The 26,026-nt window shown below is 43.3% G+C and overlaps 1 protein-coding gene across 1 annotated transcript; it reads right to left on the reverse strand.

Annotated features, from left to right (window-relative positions):
- Nucleotides 1–16,596: 16,596 nt before the first annotated feature.
- Nucleotides 16,597–21,134, reverse strand: LOC132591468 (centromere protein I-like). Its single transcript, XM_060270097.1, has 8 exons — nucleotides 21,105–21,134; nucleotides 20,457–20,610; nucleotides 20,035–20,163; nucleotides 19,751–19,869; nucleotides 19,467–19,574; nucleotides 17,683–17,731; nucleotides 17,312–17,349; nucleotides 16,597–16,605 (listed from the first exon to the last, which is right to left on the reverse strand). Exons 2-8 carry the CDS (start codon nucleotides 20,602–20,604, stop codon nucleotides 16,597–16,599), a joined length of 600 nt encoding a protein of 199 aa, XP_060126080.1. The 5' UTR covers nucleotides 20,605–20,610; nucleotides 21,105–21,134.
- Nucleotides 21,135–26,026: the final 4,892 nt, after the last annotated feature.

A 26,026-nucleotide genomic window follows, 5' to 3' on the forward strand; every position in this document is an offset into this window, starting at 1 on the left:
CAATGTGTTCTGCTTCAATTTGGCTCATTTTACAAAGGTGCGTATTTCTGGAGAGCAGATGCATTTCTACTCAAGAGTAAGCAACTAAGCGAAATAAAGCCATAGAACGCATATTCGCCTTCTATCTATGCATTCTGACACTCCAACAATGTGTTCTGCTTCAATTTGGCTCATTTTACAAAGGTGCTTATTTCTGGAGAGCAGATGCATTTCTATTCAAAAGTAAGCATCTAATCAAAATAAATCCATAGAACGCTTATTTGCCTTCCATCTATGCATTCTGACACTACAACAATGTGTTCTGCTTCAATTTGGCTCATTTTACAAAGGTGCTTATTGCTGGATTGAATATGCAGTTCTACTCAAGTGTAAGCAACTCAGCGAAATAAAGCCATAGAACGCTTATTTGCCTTCTATCTTTGCATTCTGACACTCCAACAATGTGATCTACTTCAATTTGGCTCATTTTACAAAGGTGCTTATTTGCTGGAGTGAATATGCATTTCTACTCAAGAGTAAGCAACTAAGCGAAATAAAGTCATAGAACGCATATTTGCCTTCCCTCTATGCATTCTGACACTCCAACAATGTGTTCTGCTTCAATTTGACTCATTTTACAAAGGTGCTTATTCCTGGAGTGAATATGCAGTTCTACTCAAGAGTAAGCAACTAAGCGAAATAAAGTCATAGAACGCATATTTGCCTTCTCTCTATGCATTCTGACTCTCCAACAATGTGTTCTGCTTCAATTTGGCTCATTTTACAAAGGTGATTATTTCTGGAGTGAACATGCAGTTCTACTCAAGAGTAAGCAACGAAACGGAATAAAGCCATAGAACGCATATTCGCCTTCTATCTATGCATTCTGACACTCCAACAATGTGTTCTGCTTCAATTTGGCTCATTTTACAAAGGTGCTTATTGCTGGAGTGAATATGCAGTTCTACTCAAGAGTAAGCAACTAAGCGAAATAAATCCATAGAACGCTTATCTGCCTTCTATCTATGCATTCTGACACTCCAACACTGTGTTCTGCTTCAATTTGTCTCATTTTACAAAGGTGCTTATTGCTGGAGTGAATATGGAGTTCTACTCAAGAGTAAGCAACTAAGCGAAATAAATCCATAGAACGCTTATTTGCCTTCTATCTATGCATTCTGACACTCCAACACTGTGTTCTGCTTCAATTTGGCTCATTGTACAAAGGTGCGTATTTCTGTAGAGCAGATGCATTTCTACTCAAGAGTAAGCAACTCAGCGAAATAAAGTCATAGAACGCATATTCGCCTTCTATCTATGCATTCTGACACTCCAACACTGTGTTCTGCTTCAATTTGGCTCATTTTACAAAGGTGCTTATTTCTGGAGAGCAGATGCATTTCTACTCAAGAGTAAGCAACTAAGCGAAATAAAGCCATAGAACGCTTATTTGCCTTCCCTCTATGCATTCTAACACTCCAACAATGTGTTCTGCTTCAATTTGGCTCATTTTACAAAGGTGCTTTTTGCTGGAGTGAATATGCAGTTCTACTCAAGAGTAAGCAACTCAGCGAAATAAAGCCATAGAACGCTTATTTGCCTTCTCTCTATGCATTCTGACACTGCAACAATGTGTTCTGCTTCAATTTGGCTCATTTTACAAAGGTGCGTATTTCTGGAGAGCAGATGCATTTCTACTCAAGAGTAAGCAACTAAGCGAAATAAAGCCATAGAACGCATATTCGCCTTCTATCTATGCATTCTGACACTCCAACAATGTGTTCTGCTTCAATTTGGCTCATTTTACAAAGGTGCTTATTTCTGGAGAGCAGATGCATTTCTATTCAAAAGTAAGCATCTAATCAAAATAAATCCATAGAACGCTTATTTGCCTTCCATCTATGCATTCTGACACTCCAACAATGTGTTCTGCTTCAATTTGGCTCATTTTACAAAGGTGCTTATTGCTGGATTGAATATGCAGTTCTACTCAAGTGTAAGCAACTCAGCGAAATAAAGCCATAGAACGCTTATTTGCCTTCTATCTTTGCATTCTGACACTCCAACAATGTGATCTACTTCAATTTGGCTCATTTTACAAAGGTGCTTATTTGCTGGAGTGAATATGCAGTTCTACTCAAGAGTAAGCAACTAAGCGAAATAAAGTCATAGAACGCATATTTGCCTTCCCTCTATGCATTCTGACACTCCAACAATGTGTTCTGCTTCAATTTGACTCATTTTACAAAGGTGCTTATTCCTGGAGTGAATATGCAGTTCTACTCAAGAGTAAGCAACTAAGCGAAATAAAGTCATAGAACGCATATTTGCCTTCTCTCTATGCATTCTGACTCTCCAACAATGTGTTCTGCTTCAATTTGGCTCATTTTACAAAGGTGATTATTTCTGGAGTGAACATGCAGTTCTACTCAAGAGTAAGCAACGAAGCGGAATAAAGCCATAGAACGCATATTCGCCTTCTATCTATGCATTCTGACACTCCAACAATGTGTTCTGCTTCAATTTGGCTCATTTTACAAAGGTGCTTATTGCTGGAGTGAATATGCAGTTCTACTCAAGAGTAAGCAACTAAGCGAAATAAATCCATAGAACGCTTATCTGCCTTCTATCTATGCATTCTGACACTCCAACACTATGTTCTGCTTCAATTTGTCTCATTTTACAAAGGTGCTTATTGCTGGAGTGAATATGGAGTTCTACTCAAGAGTAAGCAACTAAGCGAAATAAATCCATAGAACGCTTATTTGCCTTCTATCTATGCATTCTGACACTCCAACACTGTGTTCTGCTTCAATTTGGCTCATTTTACAAAGGTGCGTATTTCTGTAGAGCAGATGCATTTCTACTCAAGAGTAAGCAACTCAGCGAAATAAAGTCATAGAACGCATATTCGCCTTCTATCTATGCATTCTGACACTCCAACACTGTGTTCTGCTTCAATTTGGCTCATTTTACAAAGGTGCTTATTTCTGGAGAGCAGATGCATTTCTACTCAAGAGTAAGCAACTAAGCGAAATAAAGCCATAGAACGCTTATTTGCCTTCTATCTATGCATTCTCACACTCCAACAATGTGTTCTGCTTCAATTTGGCTCATTTTACAAAGGTGCTTTTTGCTGGAGAGCAGATGCAGTTCTACTCAAGTGTAAGCATCTAATCAAAATAAATCCATAGAACGCTTATTTGCCTTCCATCTATGCATTCTGACACTCCAACAATGTGTTCTGCTTCAATTTGGCTCATTTTACAAAGGTGCTTATTGCTGGATTGAATATGCAGTTCTACTCAAGTGTAAGCAACTCAGCGAAATAAAGCCATAGAACGCTTATTTGCCTTCTATCTTTGCATTCTGACACTCCAACAATGTGATCTACTTCAATTTGGCTCATTTTACAAAGGTGCTTATTTGCTGGAGTGAATATGCAGTTCTACTCAAGAGTAAGCAACTAAGCGAAATAAAGTCATAGAACGCATATTTGCCTTCCCTCTATGCATTCTGACACTCCAACAATGTGTTCTGCTTCAATTTGGCTCATTTTACAAAGGTAATTATTTCTGGAATGAACATGCAGTTCTACTCAAGAGTAAGCAACGAAGCGGAATAAAGCCATAGAACGCATATTCGCCTTCTATCTATGCATTCTGACACTCCAACAATGTGTTCTGCTTCAATTTGGCTCATTTTACAAAGGTGCTTATTGCTGGAGTGAATATGCAGTTCTACTCAAGAGTAAGCAACTAAGCGAAATAAATCCATAGAACGCTTATTTGCCTTCTATCTATGCATTCTGACACTCCAACACTGTGTTCTGCTTCAATTTGGCTCATTTTACAAAGGTGCGTATTTCTGGAGAGCAGATGCATTTCTACTCAAGAGTAAGCAACTAAGCGAAATAAAGTCATAGAACGCATATTTGCCTTCTCTCTATGCATTCTGACACTCCAACAATGTGTTCTGCTTCAATTTGGCTCATTTTACAAAGGTGATTATTTCTGGAGTGAACATGCATTTCTACTCAAGAGTAAGCGACGAAACGTAATAAAGCCATAGAACGCATATTCGCCTTATATCTATGCATTCTGACACTCCAACAATGTGTTCTGCTTCAATTTGGCTCATGTTACAAAGGTGCTTATTTCTGGAGAGCTGATGCATTTCTACTCAAGAGTAAGCAACGAAGCGGAATAAAGCCATAGAACGCATATTCGCCTTCTATCTATGCATTCTGACACTCCAACAATGTGTTCTGCTTCAATTTGGCTCATTTTACAAAGGTGCTTATTGCTGGAGTGAATATGCAGTTCTACTCAAGAGTAAGCAACTAAGCGAAATAAATCCATAGAACGTATATTTGCCTTCTATCTATGCATTCTGACACTCCAACACTGTGTTCTGCTTCAATTTTTCTCATTTTACAAAGGTGCATATTTCTGGAGAGCAGATGCATTTCTACTCAACAGTAAGCAACTAAGCGAAATAAAGTCATAGAACGCATATTTGCCTTCCCTCTATGCATTCTAACACTCCAACAATGTGTTCTGCTTCAATTTGGCTCATTTTACAAAGGTGATTATTTCTGGAGTGAACATGCATTTCTACTCAAGAGTAAGCGACGAAACGAAATAAAGCCATAGAACGCATATTTGCCTTCTATCTATGCATTCTGACACTCCAACAATGTGTTCTGCTTCAATTTGGCTCATTTTACAAAGGTGATTATTTCTGGAGTGAACATGCATTTCTACTCAAGAGTAAGCGACGAAACGCAATAAAGCCATAGAACGCTTATTTGCCTTCTATCTATGCATTCTGACACTCCGACCATGTGTTCTGCTTCAATTTGGCTCATTTTACAAAGGTGCTTATTTCTGGAGAGCAGATGCTTTTCTACTCAATAGTAAGCAACTAATCGAAATATGTATGAGCCATCCAGTAATGCATCCTCATAGAGGTGGATTTATCTTCGAGACTGAAGCAGTGGAGCAACAGAGGATTGCCTATCACCGAGCCTATTTGGGCTGGAGGCTGGAAGAGAAGCCAGAAAAAAACTGTTCAGAAGGGAACACAAAAACTCAGACTTCCGGTGCTCTCTGCCACGATGAAAGCAAATCCCACGTTAGCGGAGTTTGTTCGTGGAACGTAAACCAGGACTAATTGAAGAGTAATTGTCCTTGCAAGGCACCACCAGGGTTGGGGTGTATGTGTGAGCTCCACTCGCAGATCATCTGATACCTGGCTCCTGTCCCAAAATGGAAGGCGGGGAGCAAGAGACGCTGAGTGCAAAGCATTTTGCATACTGGAAACCCTCTGATGCAGTATCTTAGAAAGAAAAATTACAGACATGCGCTGGATTAATGGGACAAGATAACCTGCTAAATGAATCAGCCACTGAGTGGTAACGTTTTTATTTGGAGAGAACTGGGGTATGATGGGGGAGGGGAGCCTTTACCCTTTCTTAAGATATTATGTGTGCTGCTTTGATGATTTGGCAAACCTCCCCCTGAATATTAATGGATTGATAAATGGGAGATCAATGACAAGATAATATTTAGGGATTATTACAAAAACAGGACTGTGCTAGAATATTGTTTTGATGTAAAGCTTCGATCTTTCACTGAACTGCAATTAAGATTATGCCTTTTGAAGATCTACCACAGCTCTGGAGGGACGCCAGATCGTTCAGGGATGGATGGGAAAGTTTAGTTGGAGACCTGCCTGGGGCTCTGGTGGGACACCAGTCTTTTTTAGTCTTCGACAAACAAAGAGGGCAAATGTGACGCAGTGAAAATTAGCCCCTGAAAGCAGAGCAGTGAGAGCCAGAGAAGCTGTATTTGAAGGATTACAACAGGAAAAATGAAGAAACAAAAGGGAAATAAATATCTCACACAGAAAATTCACAGGATATCGACTCCTCTTGCGGAAATAAAATTTATTAAATAAGTACTTACGAATGAAAGTTAATAAACCAGTGGCTGTTAAATTAAGGATTAAGATCATAATTGTTGTAATTGGATTAACCAAGATCAAGGAAGCAGAAAGAAATAAGTCTGGAGTACCCTGAAATTCAACACATGGGAAGTGACTCAAAATTGTTTAATTTGGTATTTGAATAATTGGTCTTTTAATTGTATTGTAATTTGGTATTGTAATAATGCGGCTCTTATTGGATAATGGTAACTGGAAATTAATAAAATTTATTATACAGAAGGGAACACAAAAACTCCACAGTAGAGGCAACACTCCTTGTTTTGCTGCACTCAGTACTGAACCGCCTCTAACCAGCTGTCTCTGTAAACTGAAAACTACCACCAACTTGCAGTCAAATATTTTGATTTTAACAAAATTCCTCATTTAATCAGCAGTATTTTTTTAAAAAAAAATCTTCAGTTTATAGAAAAGCCATTGCTTCTAAGAGCACATAGACTAGAGATCTCACATAACCAGAATTGAACAGGTTGGTTCAAGTCAATGGGAAATCTAGAGCCCTCCCACCACACCCCAACCCAACCCATGGTTCTTCAATCCACTTGCTCTTCTTTGCCTGCCAACAGCACGCAGGTCCTCACGTCCCTAAGTGTTTTGCATAGCCAAAAGGAGCCTTGCCTCACAGAAGTTGCTTGATCAACATGGTTACTGTACCCTGAGCAAGAAGAACATATGGCCCAACCAGCTCCCCTACTAGTAGCCATCCCACATCTGGCTGTAGTGAACAAATTGATGGATTAGGCAATAGGACTTTCACCATGGACTTGGCTGATGTATAAGTACCATTTTGCTCCTCCCTGGGCTGTTTCCGTTCAAGCTAGTGCTTTCAAAAACTGGCATCAGAGTTTTCTCGTTTTCTTTTTGCATTTCATCTTTTAGATGTCTTGTTCTTAATCTGTGTAAGTGCTTAGTATATAGTTCATAAGTGCAAAAGGATCAGGTCTAGTCATGTCTAATTAAAAATCCATCAGGTAGCTAGCTATCCTACACTTTTAGTAAATAGCTCCAATGTGGCATTAAAGACACATATTTCCCCCCAAATATGTGCAATTTCATATTCTGTAGGTTTTGTTACATTATGCTTTTTGCCATATTTCAAATCTCTCACCTATTGTGCACACATAGTGCCTCTTTCCCACTCTTTCATTCAAAGCAGTTTAGTTAAGCCCTCATTTTAAGTGTGGTTTTATTTTTTTTGGCATGTGAATGAATTGTTGCACATCTACAGTAGCAGTGGCTCAAGCAAAAAATTATGACTACCACAGTATCTCACTTAACTGTTGCACTGATGTAACATTTACCTTTAACCATTCCTTTTTGTTTAGAATTCATGCTTCCAGGTTAAGTTACGGGGGAAATTGCATGAGTAAGCAAAGATCCTATGGCTAGAAATTAGGAGAAAGGCCATGATGGTTGTTTAACAGAAGGCTACAATAATCTTTACATTCATATTTTTACATTAAATTGGAATCATTGTCATACATTCTTATGTAATTGTTTGACAGCTGTGTTTCATTTGGAGTCTATTTGACCCCTGCATTATATTAGTCAAGTGCTATTCACAAACCTACCTTTAAATATTGAATGTTCTGCAGAAGCTGTGGGAAGGTCTGCAGCTGTTCCAATGGAAAGAATTTATCCTTTTCACTCTCAGCTAAGCTTTCTGCACTGCATACAGGCAGAATCCACTTTGTATTCCTTTCCTATGGAGAAAACAAAATGCCAAAATTAAACGGCTCACGGCTACATTTCTAGATTATGCCTCTGTCAACCCTAATCCCAATTTCAGCTATCATATTATCTTCCAAATCTTTTCTAAAGTTGTGCCTTCAGTGATTAATTTTCTTTACAATTCTATGTAATTGTAATGTTCAGGTGGAGGAAAACCAAAGAATATTTCAAGACTGGTGAGCTTTAAATATTCAATAAAAGATCTACACTTCTCCTTAAAGTCTGCCTCTTCCTGATCAGAATTATAATAATAAATTTGTGAGCTTTACATATTGCATTCCATTTATAATGTAATTGAAAAAATAAATGACCAGAGAGCATCTGTTGCTATAGCAAGTGTGAATCCAATAATAATCAGAACATGAGTCTACTGAAAGCGTCATGTAAGCTACTCTAAACCTTTTCAAATATGAAAATGTACTAAAGTTATTCAACACTTACTATCATCAGGAAACCCTTTCCATATCTGTGAGTGGGCAGAGATTCTCATGCCATCACTGACACTAACTAGTTGTCACTAAAGTAAATAAAATTAGCATGCACAGTTGTAGCCCAATAACTGCATTCAAACTATCCCCAGCAACAAACCCTCTTCTGAGATTGGGAATACTCCATGGATTTTAAAGTTAGCTGGGATGCAGATGGTGTTCCATGAACTCGCAGTTTTATGTTGTCAATTGCTGTTTTCCACGGGTGTAAAAAAGTCTTAAATGGCACCTGGCGGGGGAAGAAGAAGGAGGTTGTTGAGATTAAGTTCCTTTTCTGTGGCAAGTGGAGGGTAACCTCAAATGGGTTGACTCTGCACTTGCTCCAGCAGGCTACGCAAATCAAAGTTTTTACTGCCGTCATGTGTGGAAAAGAACCATGAATGCTCAAACTGTCCTTGATAGAAGAGGGACGGCAGCCCTTAATAGCAAAAACAGCAGGCATTGGGGAAAATTGGTATGGGTGATATCCAAACCCAAACAGAAGTGGGAGCATACAAGCACCCCCAACTCTTCCCAGCAATGAGAATCACCCCTCCAGGGCAGGTAAGCTATCCTCCATCCAGTGTAGAAGAGGAACTTTGCATACTCTGGTCTGGCTGAATATATTTGTGAGCTTGCCCTCTTCAAATGTTCATTGTGGGTTGTTTTATTATTATCAGCAAGCCTCAACAAAGTTTATTGGCAGAGGAGAACTCAGTACAAGAGTAATAAATGTCAGTTAAGATGACAGCTGGCTGCTCAATTTAATTTCTGCTTTGATTTGGCTAAGCTATATGGGTACATCCTTACCATATTTTGAGCTGGCATTATTTCGTCATGGATCTTACAACAGGAGTAAAGAATCTCCAGTCTGTGGGTCCATTTTGGTTTGACAGGTAATTTCCCCCAAACAATGCCTACCTATCCAACAGCTGGTGTTGCAAAGCAATAGGATTAAACTTGGGCTCAATTAGCTAATGACTGGGTGCTAATCCTGCTCAGTTCAGCCACGCTCTCTGGTTCCTGCTGAGAACAGGCATAGGCAGCCAAAGACAAGCATTGAGAAAGGTAAGCTGTCCCTCTTCCAGCCATCTACAAAAAGCAGCTTTCTTAAGTGTTGTTTTGCAGATCAGATACAAGGCTTTCTCATGTGTGCAGTGATGGCTGTAAAATACTGTCAGATGGCTGTTAATTTGTTTTTGTGACTATGTGGAACCCAGTTCAGCTGACTGTGTGAAGCCAGTTCAGCTGACTGAGCTGACTCTGCCCATCCAAACAGTGACTATCAAACCTTTATTAGGCATTTTACAAACAGAATCGCAAGAAAAAGAATCACATACAAAAGTATTTAAAATGCATACAAAGAGGCAACAGTAAACTGCATATACTAATTGTATGTATATATATATAAATAAAATCTGAGATTGCTTCCTATTAAACTACTCCTTGAGACACTGCTGCCAAAAACTCAGCTACTCCCGCAGTCACCTTATGATCAATGTCAGACAGGCAGAATCCAACATTTCCACCATGCTGCGGTGTCAGAGCACCCAGAAGGGGGAGCAACACACGTTCACGCAGCATGCTGGGGAGTGGACAATGAAAGAGAATATGTTGTGTTGTTTTTTTTTTTTGATGTATTGTATTTTAAAGGATTGAAATAAAGATGACTTTTAAAATTAAAAAAAAAAAGAAAAAAAAAGAAAGAGAATATGCTCTACAGCAGGCATGTCAAACCTGCGGCCCTCCAGATGTTTTGGACTACAATTCCCATCTTCCCCAACCACTGGTCCTGCTAGCTAGGGATCATGGGAGTTGTAGGCCAAAACATCTGGAGAGCCGCAGGTTTGACATGCCTGCTCTACACTCTCCGGCACATTCAGAGAACATCTACAGTATCTCTTGTCTCTGGGAGTGTTCCGATATCTACCCCTGACAAATGCCGAGGGAAATACATTCAGTCGGGCTAGCATAAATGCCCTACGTTGGGCTGGGATTATTAGCTTTGTAATATCGTTGACCCTATTATCTAAGATATTTAAATCATAGAACATGGGGGAGCCAACTCTATTTGCAGCTGCCACAATGTTTTGTCTTTCAACATCCTTTAATCTGATTTGGACATTGTGGAAGATATATTGCTCACAGTGACTATCATCAGTGCAGGTAAGATTTTTTTTTAATTGTTATCACCTGCGGACTTCCGGAACAGATTAAATTTGAGAACCAAGGTATCACTGTACTTCAAAAGTAACTCATGAAGGATTTTTTTATAGCTATTATTGTCTGGTAGAAATTACAACAATCACATGACACCCTTGGCTTCACCTTCATTATTAATTTAATATTAAGCAACGTGATATGCAAAGTTTAAGAATGCAGTTATGTGTACACCATTTCCAATCTAACCGTTTCTTCCTCATCAATGAGTAGCTTAATAATTTGGCAACACTGAATTCAGATGCCTAGTCTCCCAGCGCAGATCTCACAGCACAGCACAGCACGGATCTCATTTGAAAGCATCCTCACCTTGGGTTTTTTAGGCAAAGTTACTGTTACCATTTCAGGAGCAAAGCTCTTGTACGTCCATAGCAGAGTCTTCAGAGTAGAAAGTGATGCCTGAAAAGGTGATGCCTGAAAAGAAATAAGAGTTTGATGTTGTTGCACTTGATAATGTTCAAACATAGTAGCTGAGAAACTATGAAACCCACTGCATCAGTGCTTTTTTTTTTCTGGTGGCGGAATGCATACCCCTAAACATTTTGTGAATCTAAGTTTGGCCTCATTGAGGGGCAGTATTTCAATATGAGTAGGACCCTGAACATCTTTTTCGAAAAAAAGCACTGCACTGCATTAGACATAGCAAATCTCTAGCCATGACCCTACAAATAGGAGATGGAGGACTATACCAATGTCAAGCAAATGCTGCTGTGACAGACAGCAAGCCAGACCCGAATATGGTGATGCAGTCCCTCAGAATTCCACCACTGTTGGAGTCTCTCCCTGATTAGCTACCACCACAACTGCCAGCCAGAGGGGCGAGTGTGGAGCAGCACTTTGCGAGGGAGAATAAAAGGAGGGGTTTCTGAATGAGTTTTTAGAGAGGGATAGCGAAGGGAAAGAGCAGGAGTGAGATAGGGATTAGTTTGAAAGATAGGAGTTGATTTGAGATTGGAGATAGGGATTAGGATAGGGTTTGTCTGAGAGAATTGGTTCTGATTTGAGTTGAACATCCGCTCTGAGGAGACTATCTATAGCAAGAGGAAGGAGCCTCAGTTTAGATAGGAGGACTGGGTTGGGTGTCTGGCAAAGGTGCCATATTTTTCGCTCCAAAATACACACTTTTTTCCTCCTAAAAAGTAAGAGGAAATGTCTGTGTGTCTTATGGAGCCAATGCATGGTCCCTGGAGCCGACTTGCCCAGGGGCGAAAAGCAGATTGTGCTTTTTTTTCTTTTAGAAAGAGCTAAAGGCTAACAAGAGGGAAAGAGAACCCGCTGAGCAGCTGATTGCAAGAGATCGGGGAGGGAGATAAGAGCTAGCTCCCTTCCCAGCCCCACCCCCTTGCCCAGGCCTCCACTGTTGTGTTTCCCCAGCGACATGTGACTGGCTGATTAGATTATCTGTCTGGAAACTGTATAAATGGCTCCCTTTCCTTTCCTAAAGAAGCTGCAGAACTGAGTTGAACTCCATAAAAACAGGATTTTTTCCCTTTGCAAGGTAAGCTCAACAACTTTGAGCTGATCCCCAAAAATGGAGCTTTCCCACTTTGCAAAACAACTGCACAACTGTGAGCTGATCCTCAAAAAATGGAGATTTCCCCCTTTGCAAAAAAAAAACCACCTAAAATACCAACAACTGCACAACTGTGAGCTGATCCCCAAAAAACACAGGGCTTTCCCCTTTTTCTCCTCTAAAAAATTAGGTGTGTCTTTTGGTCAGGTGCGTCTTTTGGAGAAAAAAAATATGGCATACAGACAGGAGTTAACTGGAGGGCTGAGTCTTAGCCAGGAGAGGTAGAAGCTATGGGAATACAGGCTACCTGGGTCTCATTCCTGCCAGGACAGGAGAGTTCTTCTAGGTAAAGAAGACTCCCAAGCCAGTAACAAGGGGTGAGGTGATCCCCTGGGTCTGGTATACTAATCAGAATACCTCAGGAGTGGGATTGTTGAAAAAGTGGGTAACTGATGAAAAGTGCACCTTGCTCATGAACCAAATTAATAAACTGTGAAGGAAGCTGTGCTGCATTAAAAGCATTAACCTGAAACATCTGTCATAACTAAGTAAAATGACCTAGAGAGAAGTAACAGAAACTGAACAACTGATTTCTGAGTAACTGAAGTTTCAGAAAAGCTGTGCATAGACTGTGTCTAAGCCTGTGACATCTTTATATTTATGTAACAAGTTGTTCTATACACTCATACCTCGGGTTAAGTACGCTTCAGTTTAAGTACTCCACGGACTGTCTGGAACGGATTAATCCACTTTCCATTACTTTCAATGGGAAAGTTCACTTAAGGTTAAGTACGCTTCGGGTTAAGTACAGACTTCCGGAACCAATTGTGTTTCTAAACCAAGGTACCACTGTACCTGAAAATGGGTAATCTCCTGTCTCAACTTTCTTTCACCAACCTCTTTTTCTGTAAATAAAACTTTCCTTGTTTGATCAACCCCTGCCTGAGACTCCCAGAGCTTTTCCTTCACACAATTCTGGTGAGAAATATAAGTGCAGAAGAAACCTTCAGAGGAAGAAAAGTAGGAAACAAAGCATATACTGTATTGGCCTGAATATAAGCCTCACTCCCCCCCCCCTCCAAATTCTGACTGTGAAGTTAAAGTGCAGCTTAAATTCATGACCTTACAAAAATGGACCTTACAAAAATTGAAAGCATTTGTGAATGATTTGGTTATTACTGTTGAACCACAGAATTCTCTCCTCAGAGTAATAGAAAAGATCCAAAAGTTTGGGCAGGTGGCACGTTTTAAACTTAATAAAAGCAAAACTAAATTATTATTTAAAAAATTAAAAGAAGCAGAAAAGAAAGAGCTATCAGAAGCTTTTGATATAGAAGTCCATAAAAAGGTAACATATTTGGGAATATGGTTGACTACAAAAAAATATTAATATTTACAAAGATACTGTAATTATGAAAAATTTTGGAATGAAATAAAGAGGAATCTAGAAATATGGAATAGGATGAATCTTATGGCTGAGAGATATTTCAAAATTTATCTGGAGTGGGGGAAAAGCCTAGAATAAAATATAAAATACTTACAGATGTAAAAGGGGAGGCTTTTCCCTTACAGGTTTTAAACTTTATTATGAAGCAGCATGTCTTACTTGGATTTGGGATTGGATTAAATTAGAAAAAGAAGAGGCAATAGATTTAGAAGGACATGACAACAGATTTGGGTGGCACGCATACTTATGGTATGGTAAAGCAAAGGTACATAAAGGATTCCACAATCTATATAAATAAAAATGTAAATGTTCATTTGTTCAAAGTCACAAATCCCCGAAAGTTCTTCACCGATGGCTTTGAACTTTTGACACAACGTTGCATTTGAATACGGGAGGTTTTTAAAATATAATTTGATTCTATAGATGTCACACCTGCAACAGGTAAAAACATGGTTTTTTTTGGAAAAACAGTGCCCGCTGTTGGACGTCAAACCAACACACGCTATACTAAATACTTCACTCCCAGGACGCCTTGGGGCGCGGGGTGTCGTTCTTCTGAAGGGAGCGCACAGAGGCTGCTGGGAACAGCTGGTCTGTGGCTCCTTCTGGGAGGGCGGGGGCCGGATCCAGCCCCTTTGCCGCCGCTGCCTCACCTCTCCCCGCTGCCCTCCCCATGTCCACATTAGAGAAGCAACTGGCCCAGCTACCCCCTCAGCTGCCAGCCCCCCCCCCAGATATGCCTGTGGTATGTGAGGGAGAGGGGGGGGTTGGCGTGGTGGAGGGGGGAAGATTACACCACACACTGGGGGACCAGAGATAGGGGTGTCGTGACGTCATGTGCCTGCCCTGGGAAAGTGGGGCGCTGAGTAGAGGAGGGACATGCCTTTGCAGAGGACGAATGGGGCGGGGTGGGGTTTCCCCACCACTTATTTTGGGGGTGGGTAGGGTGGGGGGATTTTCCAGAACATGTGTGGGTGGGGAAGTCTTTTTTGGAGACCAGAGAGAGGGGTGACATGACCTCATGCCACTGGGGTGGGGAACGGGGGCGGTGAGTGGTGGAGGACCGTGGCTTTGGTGAGGATGAATGGGGTGGGGTGGGGTTTGTCCAGTTTATTTTGGGGGTGGGTGGGTGGGGTGGGGTAAATTTCAAGAACACGCGTGGGTGGGGGAGCCTGTTTTGGGGGGAATGGTTGTCTACAAAATGAAGGGGGACTCTGAAGGCTGTAGAAATCACCAATATGATTGGTGATATGGAGCCAGCAGCCACTGAAAGTGAGCAGTGATTGCAAAAAGCCTCAGGTAGGATTTCCTGCTTATCTTTAAATCTGAGCAATAAAATGGTCTGCGGCAAAAAACTAGCATATTCAGCAACCCTGGAGGAGAGCAGTATACAGGGACGCTCTGCAAGAAAGTTAACTAAAAAAAGAATAACTAAGGTTGATAAGGAAAACAACCAGGGTTGGGAGGAACATAATAGATAATAGTTTGTGTGTGTGTGTGTGTGTGTGTGTGTGTGTGTGTATATATGTGTATATATATATATATATATATATATATATATATATATATATATGCACAACTCAAAGACAGCAAGTAAGTTGCTAAAACTAAGGAAGACTACCGTAGATAAAATAAAGCAACAATAAAATGAGATCAAAATTGAAGAACTTATTTGAAGAAGCAGGAGACCCAGGAAAAACATTCTGAGTCAGGCAGGAGAAAAAACTGAGGAAGTGCCAGCCTGCCTCCCATAAGTCTTTGCTCCTGCCTGAGGTCATGTAAGAGGATATACCCAATCCACTGTTCCCAGTGTCCCATGAAATAAATTGTACAATCTGCTCTTGTAAAATTGGTGGGAAACCAAAAAGGAACAGATCAAATGTGTTATGATAAAATGGACGAAAGATGTGGGACATAATATATGGTACTACTGATGGATTGGGAAAGGCTTTGGAAGTCAGATATGAAATTTACTGCATGTACTTTACTGAAAGAGAACTACAAGAAAATGATGTATCGGTGGTATTTAACCCTGGTTAAATTAGCAAAAATGTATATAGAACAAGTTCTAATAAGTGCTGGAAATGTAAATGTCACAGTGGCCGGAGTGGGCTACTTCAGAGTAACGACCCTACACCGCTCTGCATTTTATCTTTTTATTGGTGCTGCGTATTTACAGTGCAAACGGCAGTGCTATTTACAGAGACACATCTTATCCGCTTGAATCAGAACCTCCGAATGGCGTTTGGCGCGTTTTTCTCCAGCATAACAACTTGGGGAGCCCCATCCTCTTCCCCCTACGTTTTCTGCGCAGTTCCGGAGTTGGGGGGATGGGTCTACCCCCCTTTTTTCCCCCTTCCTGTCCCACCTGGGAAGATGGCTCCTCTACCCTGCCAGAGCCTTGGACCCGACTTCCTGCTTCCCCACTTGAGTTGGAGCTCTCCCTGCTTTCCGCCGCGCTCGGGGCTGGGCTGGAACTCTTGAGGGGAGGGACTTCGCGATACCCCTTGTCCCTCACAGTAAAGAAACAGAGTTTTATCATATGTGGTGGGAATATGGGAAATGGGAAAAAATGTTTAGAGTAACCTAAAAAACCAGAAGCCTTTTTATTTAGGCACTCTAGAAGTGGAGATTCCAAAAGAACAGAAAAAAAATGTTGACATATTCTACGACGGCCGCCCGGATACTGTTAGCCCAAAGATGGAAAGAGGAAGCAGTCCTGACCAAAGAAGATCAGCAAACCAAGTTAATGGACCATGCTTAAATGGCAAAACTAACTGGAAACCTCAGAAATGAAGACGACAATAAATGGTAAAAAGAATGGGAAATGTTTGTCGTGTACTTACAAAAGTATTGTAAACAGGTTAATACATTGGCAGAATTTAAAGAACACTTGTAATTATAGAAAAAGTATAGGAAATTTGAGGTAGAAAAAATAATTTGGAGTAGAAATGATATGCAGTTGAAAAGGAAATCTAAGGAACCAGGGGAGGAGGGGAGGAAAGTCATGGGATTCAGAGAATCCCATTTTATGGATTTGATATTGCTTTTATGTATATTTTTTCTTTGTATGTGGTTGTTGTTTGCTTTTTATTTTTGTTGAAAATCTAATAAAACATTATATCAAAAAAGTTTTCCTTCACATAAGACAGTCTGTGCTAAATTGTAGAAATTCATTTAATTGGCATACCAGGCACTATAGTTAATTAGGGGCAGTTAGTGGGGTGAGGCCACTACAGCTGCTGTAGAGACAAACAATCCAAAGAGATGAAAAGCTAACAAAAGAATCTCTTCCATCTCTTTTGTTCAATTATGCTGTATACCTTTTGCTTAGATAGCAAAGGACAAAGGTTGCATGCTCTCAGATGAGCTCAGCATTAGACCTACACCATCAGCAGGTTATAAAGAATAGTAGATTCTACTATTTAGAGCTTTGCTCTATGTCTTAGAACGCAAGATAATGCACCATTTAAATTACCTCAGATATTTGTCAGCTATCCAAATATTAAACTTTCATGCTACACTGGAGTGCCTATAAAGATTAGATTCCAATTTTTTAAAAATAAGTTTTGTCTTGCTTCAACTTACTTTCATATCTCAAGTGTAAAGGTAAAGGGACCCCTGACCATTAGGTCCAGTCGTGACTGACTCTGGGGTTGCGCACTCATCTCGCATTATTGGCCGAGGGAGCCGGCGAATAGCTTCCAGGTCATGTGGCCAGCACGACAAAGCCACTTCTGGCGAACCAGAGCAGCACACGGAAACGCCGTTTACCTTCCCGCTGTAGCGGTTCCTATTTATCTACTTGCATTTTGATGTGCTTTTGAACTGATGGGTTGGCAGGAGCTGGGACCGAGCAACGGGAGCTCACCCCGCCACAGGGATTCGAACCGCTGACCTTCTGATCAGCAAGCCCTAGGCTCAGTGGTTTAATCTCAAGTGACTTACGTGTAAATCTAGAAGTTTCCTCACACGGAAAGGTTTCACTAGGGAAAAGAAAACAAAACAAATCAAAACTCAACACTTATTCTTTATTTGAAAAAGTTATGTTCTGCCTTTCACATAAGACTCAAGGCAGCTGTAGGTAAAACAGCAAGGGGATTTTTATTCCAAGTAAAGCAGCATATCAGATCTAGAAACAAGATAGGTCATATTCTCTTGCACAAAATCAGCCAATTGAATAAAAGGGCTGAGCACACTTTTGGAGGGTGGTAAATCCATAAAGTGGGTCCCCAAGACTGGGCGGTGGGGATGACTTGCCTCCTGTGACAAAAAGCTTGTGATGCAATCACATAACATGAATCTAATGAAGATCTCACCATTCTCCATTCTGGTCAGCAAACACAGCATATGACAGGCATAGGGGAGCTACAGTAAGAAAGAAAATATATTACATAAAAGCAGTTAACGGCTAAATTCAGTTCTTTCCATCTCAACACAATCATGAAAAGGAGATGGCATTTAATTCAGCAAGTATTTTAGCATCCAAGTTACAATGAGTTCTCAATTACTAGCCTGCTTATAGACAGTATTTAACTGCCAAATGTTTACTTCGAAGTCTCACTTTATTCATTGGAACCAGTCTGTGCATAGCAGGGTGGGGGTGGGGTTTACCATGAGCAGTCTCACTATTGCAGCTGGATGCTAGAATGCAGTGGGGAGGGCCTGGCATGAAATTCCTTGTTGCCTATGGATACCAGGCAAGTGCTTAAATAGAAGACTGGTTTAACTATTTGGCCTCTGCACCGGGCTTCTTGTGAAAATGAAATGTTTTTAGAAAAACCATCACTCAAGTTGGTATCACTGAAGCAAGATGGCATTTCGATCTGCTGCTCCTTCCTTCCCTGGAAGCAAAAATAGCCTAGCTTGGAATTGGTCACATCCAGAACCTACTATTCTCCTGATGCTGGACACAGTCAGGGCATTTGATTGTTTAAACCTGGGAGATCGCTTTACAATTCTATGTTCCTTTGGCATTAGTACATCCTGGGTTGATCCACTTTTTAATTTATACTATGGGTCAGTGAACTAATTTTTGCTGAATGGGGAACACTCCCTGATATTTCTCATTGGCTGGGGCACAAAGCAGGGTTGCTCACTGCCACCCCTGCTTTTTGCCATGGCCATGGAACCCTTAAGTAGAATTGTCTTTGTCATCTCAGACCATACAGTTAAATATACTACAGGCTATGTAATGTCTCTGACTGCTTAGCATTTATGTAACATTCTGTCTTCCCTTAAATGTAGGAGCAATTATCTACACTTTAAATCATTTAGGTGCTGGTACAGTATTGTTATTTACATTTGGCGGGAGGGTGGGTGTATTCGTATCCAATTAGTTCTAAAGTGGGATCAAGTCAAATAATGCATTGTTATCATTGTATCAGAGATGATAAATATGCCTAATGCATGACTTTGTATGTATGTTTGTTTTCATACGTGAAATGAATCAAAATTAAATACAGGCAAGCCCCATTTTGTGTACGTTCAAAGAATGTGCAACCCATTTTTGGGACCTGGAAGAGGGAGGAGCAGGGCCGGGACGTAATGGGCTTATGCATGCTCCGCCAACATGCACGAAGACCCGGAACACAATCCAGGGTTGCCTGTACAAAAAAAGATTGGCGCAATGAAATTAATGGATCTATGTTAGTCATGCCGATTTCAATGGGTCTGAGTATGACTAACATTGGATATAGCCTGTTACAGTCATACCTTGGAAGCTGAACGCCTAGGGAGTCTAATGTTTTGGACCCCAAACGCCGCAACCCCAGCAGTGAGTGTTCCGGTTTTCAAATGTTCTTTGGAAGCCAAATGTCCAACGCAGCTTCCTATTGCATGCAAGAAGCTCTTGTAGCCAATCGGAAGCTGTGCCTTGGTTGTCGAACATTTTCAGAAGTCGAACGGGCTTCCAGAACGGATTCCATTCGACAACCAAGGTATGACTGTATATTTTATTGTTGTGTTCAGAATTCAGTATTTAGTAACGTTCAGGTTTTTTTAAAGGCCCCACTTTTTACATTGTGTCCTGTTGTGTGATTTGGGTTACTGTCAGAGAACAAAAGCTAGTTCCTTCAAAATAACACGTTGATTTTTATCTTACCAATTTGCCATATTGTAATAAGCTGAAGAAGAAACCATAGAGAGCATTAACATTTTCCGTCTGATCAATGAAGTCAAACATTACAATTAGCCATTTTAGAACGAGCACCTGTAGGGAGAAATAGATATCAGTAAGCAAAAGCAAGACCAAGGTAACAAACCCCTTCTGGAGTATGTTCAGCATTGTACAACATCTAGCTTAATAATCAGCAGGATGCATAAGTCAGACTGGGGAAAATATCATTCTTCAGAACCAAGACATCATTACCATGCTTTCCAAGTTACCTGAATGGTACTAGAACACTTTTGAGCACAGATCCAATACACAGCTGACATAACAGAATCCTCTGTTATTACAGAAATGGGAATCAGATTCTTCAGTAGCCTCCTGCTTATCACTGCACCTGCAAGACATTGAAATCACTGCTTAACATTCTTAACACCTTCACTATTGATAATTTGTCACAAGTTAGAAGCAGCAGGTTCTTGTTAAGGGAGAAGCCATGGCAATGCAGCTACTCTGACATACTTTACTGCCAAGGGGAAAGAAACAATTTTTTTTCCTTTACCAAGCTTGCCACTGAGTACGATGTTCAGCAAGTTATGAATTTCTTCTGGTGCCAAGCCTCTCTCTTGTGCAATCTTTTCCACAGTCGTCAAAGGACCCTGCAAAGCTCTATTCTTTTGTGAGGCAGTACCTTTAATTAGAAAAAAAAGTCAAAGTGTGATTAAAATACATTAAAAAAACCATCCTCATGCATGATGGCCTGTCAAATGGCTTGCTTTAAAGGTAGCCCTATTGAGATGCCATGGCATTTGTAAAACTATGGAATTCTTGTTTAATTTGCCATCTGCTTTCTTGCTATTTGGTTCAGTTTTTAGGTGTAGGTAGGGGCAAGTCTAAAGCTTTATTGAAATTCATCAGCCTTACATGTATTTCTCTTCTTTGCTGGATTGGGGAATAAGCACAAAGCCCTATCTTTGTCCTTACCGGTACTTTCATTCAAACAGGTCAAGACTTCTTCAATGGAAGTTCGGTCATTTTCTATCTCTTCGGGGTTTGTGACACTTCTGGTTTGTGTACTACCAGTAGCTGGCAAAGCTTGTTCTGGAGCCTCAGAATTCCCACGTCTCTTCATTTTTTTCTTATTCCAGGAAAGAAACACAAGACAAGGTCAACTTTTGGGGGTTTTCTTTTGTTAGTATTTTCCTGTCCAACAGGGCAATAGCAATATGACGGAACCAGTGTCTCAGCAACACCCCCCCCCCAAAAAAAAAATCTTCTTTGGAAGAGTTCATAAAATATTATACAGAGATTTCGGTATTGTTTTTTTGTTCAAAGTGGAATCAGAGGGGACTGACGTGGAGCCCATGGACAACAGAAGACCATCAACACCTCATTTCTTGCCATAGTCAAAGACACCTAGGCGAGGAGGGGGGTGGGGTTTGAAAGTTTGGCTACCTGTAAAGTGAAGACTGTCGTTCATTTACGGTGTCCAAGTATGGCACCCTCCACAGCCTACCTCTCTCCACCTCAAACAGCCCTTGAAAGAAATATTTCAAAAAAATTAATTCCTCCCTTCCCACCAGCACTCCGCTCTCCTTTCGCGCCATTTCCCACTTTCCGAGACCCACCTACCTCTTGCTCCTTCCCACCGTCAAAACCAGCGCCGCCGCCCAAAAAGACGCCCTCCTCAGTAGCCGCCGTTCAGTTTAAAAAGGATTTCCCTGCGCAGGCGCAAATCGCGATCGGGGGCGGGGCCGTCGGAAGAAGGAAGGAAGGAAGGAAGCGGCTGCGCTCGGGAGAAAAGGCTCGGGTTTCCCTTTGGCTGCGTCACTTCCCACCGTTGGCACAAGCGGCGCTGGTCTCGGTATGAGCATGCGCAAACTGCTCGCTCCCCCTCTCTTCAGACGCGATACGTAGAGGGAGGGGGAAATGATCTCACCACAGGCTCCCGAAGAGTAAGCGGGGAACGGAACTGGAGAGCCGCGCATGCTCCCAAATGAAAGAGGGAGGGGAAAGGGCGGGCTTTTGGTTTCGCTTAGTGCAGGGGTGTCAAACTCAAATTCATCGGGGGCCGCATCAGCAGTTTGGTCACCCTCAAAGGGCCGGTTGTATCTGTAGGACTATGTGTCCACTCTTTATTATCATAAATTATTGTCACTGCATTCAATTATTACTGTTTTTTGTAATAATGTAAGTAATAACTAGCTCTGAAAACAGAAACATAGTCAGAATAATGGCAAATAGATATTCAAATGTACAATTATTGTACAATTTATTGAAAAATGATTTTTGGTAACTGCACTGGGTGGTGGAGGCTCGCTAGGGTTTCATGCAGGACCTTTGCAGAGCTACTAGTACCTGGAGATGCTGGGATCCTTCTGCATGCAGGACAGATGTTCTGCCAGTGAGCCACCACCCTTCACCAAAGGGACTGGCTGAGGTTGACTCACTGGAGCTGCTCTCCTGGTTCCAGGGTTTAAGGGCCAGAAGGAGAGGGAGAGGGAGAGGGAGGGGAGGGAGGGAGGGAGGAAGGAAGGAAGAAAAGAGGGAGTGGGAGGGAGAGAGGAAGGAAGGAAAGAGGGGAGAGAAAGAAGAGTAGGAAATAAGGAAGGGAATAAAGAAGAAAAGAAAAAGAAAGAGGGAGAGAAGACGGAAAGGGAGAAAGAAGGAAGGAAGTAGAGGGAAAGAAAGAATAAGAATGAGGGAGAGGAGGAAAGATGGGAAGGACGGACGGAAGGAAGGAAGGAAGGAAGGAAGGAAGAAAGAAAGAAAGAAAGAAAGAAAGAAAAGAGGGAGCAGGAGGGAGAGAGGAAGGAAAGAGGTGAGAGAAAGAAGAGTAGGAAAGAAGGAATAAAGAAGGAAAGAAAAAGAAAGAGGGAGAGAAGACAGAGATAAAGAAGGAAGGAAGGAGAGGGAAAGAAAGAATAAGAACGAGAGAGAGGAAGAAAGAAAGGGAGGGGGGGGTCGTCGCCTTGATTCAGCGCCAGAAAAGAGCGCGAAGGGACCCAGGGGCAAAAAGCATTTCCCGTGCAGCGTGAGGCAGCGGGTGTCCGTTTTAGGAGAAGTGCGTAAACCCTCAGAGTTGCACGTTCGTGAGGCTGAGGAGGTGAGGCAGGAGGAGGTGAGGCAAGAGGAGGCAGAGGCGGCTTGTCGGGTCGGTGCCCGGCAGCGCCGTGCGGAGAGTCCCGAGCCTCTGGGACGCAGCAGTGCTCTGTAGCACTTTGAATCCTCCTCCTCCTCCACACGGCACTGCTGGGTGCTTTGTCTGTGCTTCAGCAGCAGCAGCAGCAGCCGTTTCCAGGCGCCAGGCGCCGTGGCAGGAGGAGGAGGATTCAAAGTGCTACAGAGCACTGCTGCGTCCCAGAGGCTCGGGACTCTCCGTGCGGCGCTGACCCGGCAAGCTGCCTCCTCCTTCTCCTGCTGTGGCTCGGGGCGCTCCACGCAGCGCTGCTCTGGCCGCCTTTCTACCTCCCCGCCCCAGCTGTTTGTCGGCGCTTTGTCGGCGCGACGCTTTAGCAGCAAGGTCCCGCTGCTGGGTCCCGCTGGCTGGGGCGCTCGGCGGGCCACATGACGAGGTCTGGCGGGCCGGATTTGGCCCCCGGGCCTTGTGTTTGACACCCGTGGCTTAGTGGGTCAGAGCGGGAGCGGTTAATTTGACAGTCTCTTGACCTTGGGACAGGGGTACAGCCTGCACTACAAAAATCAAGGATCCACAACTTCCCGGTGACACCGTGGCCCAAAAACGTGGTTTTGAAGCACGGATCCTCACGGATCCTCCCGAATCTTCACCTTTTTGCATGGGCCCCCCCCAAATTCACCCTCAAATCACATATCATGCCCAGGGGTACAGCCTGCACCACAAAAATCAAGGATCCACAGCTTCCTGGCGACACCGTGGCCCAAAAACGTGGTTTTGAAGCACGGATCCTCACGAATCTTCACCTTTTTGCATCGGGCCCCCCCAAACTCACCCTCAAATCACATATCATGCCCAGGGGTACAGCCTGCACCACAAAAATCAAGGATCCACAGCTTCCTGGCGACACCGTGGCCCAAAAACGTGGTTTTGAAGCACGGATCCTCACAAATCTTCACCTTTTTGCATCGGGCCCCCCCAAACTCACCCTCAAATCACATATCATGCCCCGGGGTACAGCCTGCACCACAAAAATCAAGGATCCACAGCTTCCTGGCGACACCGTGGCCCAAAATCATGGTTTTGAAGCACGGATCCTCACGGATCTTCACCTTTTTGCATGGGGCCTCCCCGAACTCACCCTCAAATCACACACCATAGCCAGACGCACAGCCTTCTCCACAAAAATCAAGGATCCACAGTTTTTTGGCGACACCAGGGTTAAAAAACGCGAACGGCAGAAGATGAAAATATTGACAGATTAAGTACTGTGTTTCTCACATTTTAAGACACCGTCTTAAATTTATTTTACTTAAGAAAATAAGCCTATGGCTTATTTTCGGGGGTGTCTTATTTTTTTAAAAATTACCTCCTCTTCCTGCTGCGGCTTGGTGCCTGGAACTGGCTGCTGCTGCTGCTGCCCTGCTGGGCGCTTTGTTGGCGCTTCAGCAGGGCACGCTGCTGGGTCCCGCTGGGTTGGGGCTCCAAGCGGTGCACGCTGCGGCTCTTGCCAGGTCCCGCCCCCGGGTTGGGGCACGGCGCGTCCTACAGCTCTTGCCGCGTCCCGCCGCCGGGTTGGAGCTCGGCAAGGCACACGCTGCTGCCTTTGCAGGCTCCCGCTCTGTCGGGGCTCGGCAAAGCGCTCGCTGCTGCCTTTGCTGGCTCCCGCTCCGTCGGCTCCCGACCCAGCAGGAACCGGCAAGGGTACCATCGCGCGCAGCGCAGCGCCCCGACCCAGCAGGAGCCGGCAAAGGCAGCAGCACACGCTTTGCCGGCTCCCGCTCAGTCAGGGCTCGGCAAAGCGCGTGCTGCTGCTCTTGTGGGGTCCCGCTGGGTCGGGATTTGGCACGGCGCGCGCTGCGGGTCGTGCAGGGTCCTGCTGGGTCGGGGCTCGACGCGGGGCGTGCTGCAGCTTCTGCCGGCTCCCGCTGCATCTGAGCTCCACGCGGCGCACGTTGCGCATCCGCTTCCGGCAAGGACTGGCATCTTCCTTTTCCTGTTCCTTACGGAAGCGCCATCTGGACCTGCTCCCAGCATGGTATAGTACCGGTACCCCAGCATGTCTTATTTTGGGGGGATGCCTTATATTTTATTGCCTTGAGAAAATCGTGCCATGGCTTATTTTATAGGCACGTCTTAAAATGTAAGAAACACGGTATGGATGTTGGTGATCTGACACTAAGTAAAAGCGAAACTAAAGAAGTGCCATGGTCAGATCACTACCTGGTGCAACTGGACTTCTCCACAACTCTTCCCCTCTCTATGGAGGTGGACCAATTTGGATGGTCCGCCCCCGCCACTTAATGGATCCAAATGGTTTCCAGAGAGTGGTAGGGGATGTTTTATCCCATGTTGATGGCCTTTCAGCCGATTCCCTGGTGGCCCGATGGAATGTAGAGTTAACCAGGGCTATTGACTGTTTGGCTCCGAAGCGCCCTCTCCAATTGCATGGAGCCCGGACAGCCCTGTAGTTCTCCATGGATCTGAGGGCAATGAAACAATCGTTGAGACGATTAGAGCGCCGGTGGCTGATAACTCATTCTGAAGCTGACCGGACACAGGTTAGACCTCAATGTCGAGCCTACCAAGTGGCGGTAGAGACGGCGAAGAAGACTTTCTTCACCGCCTCTATTGCATCTGCAGAAAACAGCAGCAGGAGACTTTTTCAGGTGGTTCGCAGTTTAGTGGAACCACCTGCTCCATCGGGGCCCAGCATGATCTCCTGCAACGATTTTGCAAAGTTTTTTTGCAGATAAAGTCGCTCAGATTCGGGAAGAGGTAAACTCCACCGTGGGAGCAGGGCCGGGGCGGGAGAGTGCTAGAGTCCTGTCTAGTCCAGTTGCGTGGGATCAATTCCATTCAGTTACCTCCGAGGATGTGGACAGGCTGCTTGGACGAGTGAAACCAGCCACCTGTCTCCTTGATCCTTGCCCATCCTGGCTTATAAAAGCTAGCCGGGAAGGGCTGGGCGATGGGCTTCACGGGTTGGTGAATGCTTCTCTCTGTGAGGGAGCCTTCCCAGACCCGCTGAAAGAGGCGGTTATTAAACCGCTTCTTAAAAAACCATCTTTAGATGCGGCCAATATGGCCAACTACCGCCCAGTCTCAAATCTTCCATTCCTGGGCAAGGTGATTGAGCGAGTGGTTGCTGAACAATTCCAGGCACACCTGGAAGAAGCGGACCATTTGGATCCCTTCCAGTCGGGATTCAGGCCTGATTATGGGACTGAAACTGCCTTAGTCGCACTGGTTGATGATCTCCGGCGGGCTAGGGACAAAGGTGAGAGCTGTTTCCTAGTTCTGCTGGATCTCTCAGCGGCTTTTGACACCATCGACCATAACATCCTTCTGGACCGTCTAGAGGGGTTGGGAGCTGGGGGCACTGTCATACAGTGGTTCCGCTCCTTCCTCCTGGGCC

Source organism: Zootoca vivipara, chromosome W, assembly GCF_963506605.1.
Source record: "Zootoca vivipara chromosome W, rZooViv1.1, whole genome shotgun sequence".
NCBI lineage: Eukaryota > Metazoa > Chordata > Lepidosauria > Squamata > Lacertidae > Zootoca > Zootoca vivipara.

Bases quoted from the DNA above. Each gene is read 5' to 3' on its own strand.
- LOC132591468 (XM_060270097.1), bottom strand. From the start codon at position 20,604: ATGAAGAGACGTGGGAATTCTGAGGCTCCAGAACAAGCTTTGCCAGCT. The intron at 19,575-19,750 runs GTAACTTGGAAA...TTCTCCCTACAG, and splicing joins AGTGTTCTAGTACCATTCAG to GTGCTCGTTCTAAAATGGCT. The intron at 17,350-17,682 runs GTGAGATCTTCA...TCTTTTCCCTAG, and splicing joins GCTGACCAGAATGGAGAATG to TGAAACCTTTCCGTGTGAGG.